Here is a 5,441-nt window from a genome sequence, read left to right on the forward strand (position 1 = left end):
CTTGTAACTGTGCTCGTTTTGTTTTGGTATCCCTTTCACACCTGTTTCTGCATATCATCTTTTCTTTTTATTGTGGCTTCATTCCATTTTTTTTTTTTTAATCTTATTTTTCGGTTCTCCTCTTTTTATTTCCCCATACTTTTGGGAAAAAAAAAAATCCATTGCATGTGTCTCTTTTTTCTTTATTTTCCCTTTTTCCTTTCTCCCAACCCTCTTCCTTTTCACAGCATTGGAACTCGGGAGGTAGTCACGCAGAAGAACTTGAGCGGCCTGGTGCCCGTCCGAGACTTAAGACTAGACCCCAGCCTCCTCTGTTCCATCCCTTTACTTGCTCTGAGCCCCAATTTACTGATTGTGTGGCTCTTTCTGAGCATAGCGTACCTGGTGGCCAAATTGCGTTGCAAATGAGCATCTTGATGAAAAATTAGTAAGTCACAAGAAAACAAAAGTGCCAGTACTTGTCCAGCCACCGTGTACCTAACAGGACGGGAGGGATGTGTCAGAGCATGGCCCGCCAAGAAGTATTTCATGCCTTACAGTTGGACATTCTGTTGTTCTGAACTGTAAACACCTGCCAGATTATTTCACCAGGAGGACGTGTCCGTTTCAATTCTGTAGTTTTCAGCGCTTGTAACATGTTCTTGCAGAGCCCTGTTACTGCTTTGTTTAGCTGGCGTGAAATTACTTGTATCAAACCTCTTACCTTCTGATGTAAAACTCTTTATTACCTGTATATCTCGTGTGCCCTGTTTCCTAGAGAGAGGCATTCTGTCAAAAGAGAATTTGTATATTTGATACTGTTCTTTAAATGTACTGCTAACCTTTCCTTTCCTTCTGAAGAGAAATGAAAAGGATCGATGCTTTCTCACTGGCTCATCTAGATATACCTATTCAATAGGACATGTACTTTCTGCTTTCATTTCAAAGCGTGGTCCCTAGAATTTCAGTAGCAAACAGTTTGCAGAATCATCACATTCCTTTTTATGCTCTTCCTTTCAAGTTGGGATGACCCAAAGCTGTGAGAACAGTAGCTCACTGTATCAAATCAGGCACATACAGGCACATAAAGATAACATGTTGCACGTGGCTTTAGAATTACTCTTTTACATCTTTAATGGTCATTGAACTGTTCTGGGAATTAATGCATATAGTAACAAAAGGCTTTTAAAGTTAGATATATTTATTTTTCCTGCAGTAGCAGTTTTCATTTAAAAGTTGGCTATATTTTTTCCTAAAGTAGCTATTTTCATTAAAAAAAAAAACTTCATTTTTAGTATTTTTAATTTCAGTTTCAAGTCCTGATATCTTTTCTCTCTTACAAATCAAACATGGTTAATAACAACATCATCAAAATTTACCAAAACATGAGACCTAACTTTTGGGCAGTTGTGCCAGATAGAGGTGTGAGAGAGAAAAGGCTACTTTGGTTTCTATTCTTATTACTCTTAAATTTTGCACGGGGGATGCACCGTGAGGCTTGCAGAACCTTAGTTCCCTGAACAGGGATCACACCTGGGCCTCATGAGTGAAAGTGCTGAGTCCTAACCACTGGCCTGGTTAGGACTTCATCACTCTTTAACATGGCGGTGTCTAGAATGTGTAACCTTAACTTTCCCATGTGGAAAAAGGTGGCCAGACACCTCTGAAGGCAGTAGGGGGCTGAGAGGGAAACCCCACCGAGTCCGTGTGAGAAATAGGCCGTGGCTTCTCAGCTTTCCAGCTCAGGTTATGTTGTGCTTCTGTTTCGGCCTCCAGCCAGCTTCCCCCTACACTGCATTCTATGGAAGTGGGTTTCTCTTCACCACCCTAGAAACACTGGAGGGAATTCAGAGAAGCTGGCTTTTCCAGAAGCTTTCCATAGGCATACACATAACCCGTCCACCAGAAAATCTGGCCTCTCCATTGCCTCCCCCAGACTTCTAGGACTTACTCTGAGGTTTCTCTGGTTTGGCCTCAGATCTGAGTCTGGGTTCTGGGAACAGCAGAGGCAGGTGTGATTGGAGAAGCAGTGGACAACAGACGGCAGACACAGGCTTTACATTCTAGGGTGACAGGGCGCCCTCCTCGCACGCGGGGGCGGGAGGCCCCTCTTCCACCCTGCCTGTCCCAGAGTGAATGCGGCAGCGGCCCCGCGACAGCTCCCACCCTCCTTCAGGACAGGGTCACTCTGGTGAACTGTAGCAGCATGGCCCTGGGCACAGCCGAGGTCCTGCCAGCCTGTGACCCCGGGAGAGAGCTGTGTCCACCGCTTGTCCCCTCCACATGGAGGGGGCGCGCTCTGAGACCACTTTGTTGCTTTACTGGGAAGAGGGCAGGCGGCGCCTGCAGTCACGTGCCTGGCTCCCAGCCCTGCCCCTGGAGTGACACTCTGCTCACCTCCAGGCCAGCAGAGGCCGTGTGTGGATGAGGGGGGCCCTTCTGACCACACGTGGCCTTCCTTCCTCCTCCCAGGTGGGGCCCACTGCCTATCCAAGGGGGCTGCGGCCAGGGGCCTAAAGGCCCCCATAGGATCCTCGTGGACACCATGGCCTGCCCCTGGATGGAGTGTTGCCTGCCAGGCCTTCCTGCCCGCTGTAGACTTGGCTGCTAAGATAAGAGAGAAACAGAGGGAAGGCCAGAGGCTAAGATTCGTGGTCTTTCTCTTCAGGGGCCAGTCAGAAGGCAGTCCATTCTCACTCTGCAGTCATGAGGCTGGATGGAGAGAGGAACCACAAGATCAGCAGAGGCTCTGGGTGGTGGTGGTGGTTTAGAACGTCTGAGGATGGAAGCCCAGTGTGCCTTGGGGCTGAGTTTTTTAATGTCACGAAGGCTTTGTGACATTAGGCTAAATATATATGTGAAATCTCTGCTTTAGTGAGGAACAGGCAGGATAATATAAGATGGGGAGATATGCTCAGGAAAGGGGTCACTGGCCCGCTTGTTGATGGTTTGGGTTGACTCTAAGCTTAACTCTGGCTCCAAGACGGCTTCAGCATAGGCAACTCTAGGTGTTGAGGATCGCCAGGACACTCATGTGTCCAGATACATTCTCGATTCTAATGGGGAAGATGCCCTCCAGAAAAGAAAAACCAGAGCCATCATTAAAATGAGTTGCCATGTGAGGTTTCAATACTAATTTTTTATTTGAAAAGTAGATGTTCTTAAAATAATTTGTCAATATACTTAAAAAATCATGAAGCTTTGAAATAATTAAAGCCGTCTTTCTAAAAGTCCATCCAAGACCTTCTCAGTGTGCACTATGGATTCCTAAAAATTATGCAGCCATTGTGATGGGTTTTAAGTGGTTCTACCTTAGGATGAGGTGGGCCAGAAATGCCAGCTCCCACTGCACAGAGCCACCCCTCCACACCTGAGTGCCAGGCGCCTGGCCGAGCTTGTCTGAATACTGGGTGATAGAGCTGGTGTGCATAAGCCTCATCAGTCAGATTTTGTAAATTCACACCAAATTCAAACAGGAAAGTAAACACGACTTACAAATTAAAGTGTATCTTGCCTGTAATTTCAAGTGTATTCAGCCAGCTAAACCAGTAATTAGCCTCTTTAACATGTAAATAAAAGGTAATGTTGAAGTTCACAAATTATTCTTTGTTCCTCAAAGCAGTCTGACGTTTATCAGTGATAGGTGGTTTCCAAAAAGTGTGTACATTTCTTTGTAAATGGAGAAGCCATATGTGAAATAGTCGGATGAGTTTCCAAAGATTAAAGAACCACCTCTGTAGCTTCTGCTTCCAATAGAATATTTTTATCTGATTACTGGATGTTAAACCAACATAATCTTTGCTTCCTCTGGGGGCTCCCTGCTCATACGGCCCTGGCACTCAGCACAGATGAGACACACCTGGCTGAAGGCTTGGAGGCTCTGTGACAAAGCTTATCTGAGCTACTAAATTACTTTGTAACAAACAGGTGGATATTTTTCTAAACTACCTGCATTTATCTTTTGAATAAAATTGCTGTCTTACCAAAATTATTTTACATGTTCTTGATAATGAGATTGTCATTTTCACCTTAAAAGGCTTGAGCAATCGCCACTGATATTTTTTTTAAATGCATGACATAATGGTCTTCATACAACTTGAAATACTTTTTTAAAAAATCAGTTTCTTGGTAACTGCAAATTTTGCATCTCATAAGGGGATTTTGTACTAAATTTGATAACTAGTTGATTTAACTGTTAGTCTTAGGATAATATAAAACTATCAACTCCTCCTCCTGTGCTACAGGAAGTCATTCCTGTTTGGACTCACCTTTGCCTTTGGGTCTGCTGTTGACCAGAACATCCCCCCGAGAGCTCCCCTGAGGTCCCAATGGGGACATGAGGCCTGTCGAAGGCTCATCCTCCCGCAGAGCATCTGCTTTGCCCACTGGGTTGCCATGACAACCTGTGATCAGTGCAGCAGGAAAGACTGGTGGCAGATTCTCTAGGGAAGGGCCCCCGCAGGCTCTCAGTGGCTCAGTGGAGCTCTTCAAAGAGGTGACCTTGGTGGGGTCACTTCTTCAGGACACTCCAGCACCGGGAGCTGTACAGCCGCCGCCCAGGCCCACAGCATGGCTGTGTGCCCAGGATGCACCTCCTAGGTGGTGGCAGCATGTGAGAGCCACCTTCTGAGCCAGATGGTTTTGCTACACGTTAAAGGAAGGAAAATCAGCATTTGAATTTGAGACCGTTAACAGTCTTTGCCCACAGAGAAAATGCAGCTATTTATAAAGTCTCTCAGCAAGAGTAGCACTGTTCCCACTGAATTTTCTGACAGACCCTTTGAACTAGTTAGGATCGACTTCTCAGATAAACCTGATGTGAAATACATGAAACCATTACCTTAAAAAAAAAAAGCCATCCTCCACTTGGATACGTAATGCTTTCAGAAGGGCAACCTTGCATCCCAGACAGGCCATGTCCATCTCTCTGCTTCTTAACTACCTTGTTCAGAAACCCGCCATCTTGCGTGTACTGTTGTAAATGAGTCCGGCACCCATTTAAACTAATCAACTTTTTTTTAATGCTATGAAAATAATCATTTCATCTGAGTTTAAGTCTTTTCTTTTTTCCTTTTTTACTGCTATCATTTCTTGTGCTTGTTTTTTTCCCCAGTGAGGGTTGTCGAAGAGAAAATACAATGAAGAATGTTGGAAGTCGCAAATATGCGTTTAATTCCCTGCAGCTGAAGGCTTTCCCCAAGCATTACAGGCCTCCTGAAGGGACTTACGGAAAAGTTGAAACATGAACACACGGTCTCCTCTCATTAGCTGTTCCGTAATAAACGTGGGTGCCCTCTAGTCTATACATGAATTCTTCAAGAAGACCTGAAGGATTGGTTTTTACTTTTGTGTTTTTAAAATATTTCACTGAAGAGTCTATGGAGCATGTGTTTTTTTGCGTTGGAATCCATAGCAGGTATTGTCGGGCTCACTGCCGTGGATAGTAACAACTGCCCCTTCAA

The 5,441-nt window shown here is 45.0% G+C and overlaps 1 protein-coding gene across 1 annotated transcript in view; it reads left to right on the forward strand.

Moving 5' to 3' along the window:
• Window positions 1–5,084, forward strand: part of INPP4A (inositol polyphosphate-4-phosphatase, type I, 107kDa) — a 50,705-nt gene extending 45,621 nt beyond the window's left edge. Inside the window, exon 22 of the mRNA XM_010829858.1 lies at window positions 228–5,084. Within this exon, the coding sequence (XP_010828160.1) occupies window positions 228–408 (181 nt within the window). The 3' untranslated portion in view covers window positions 409–5,084. The remainder of the gene's footprint in view (window positions 1–227) is intronic.
• The last annotated feature ends 357 nt before the right edge of the window (window positions 5,085–5,441 follow it).

The sequence above is a fragment of the Bison bison genome, unplaced genomic scaffold (assembly GCF_000754665.1).
Source record: "Bison bison bison isolate TAMUID 2011002044 unplaced genomic scaffold, Bison_UMD1.0 scf7180017864508, whole genome shotgun sequence".
NCBI lineage: Eukaryota > Metazoa > Chordata > Mammalia > Artiodactyla > Bovidae > Bison > Bison bison.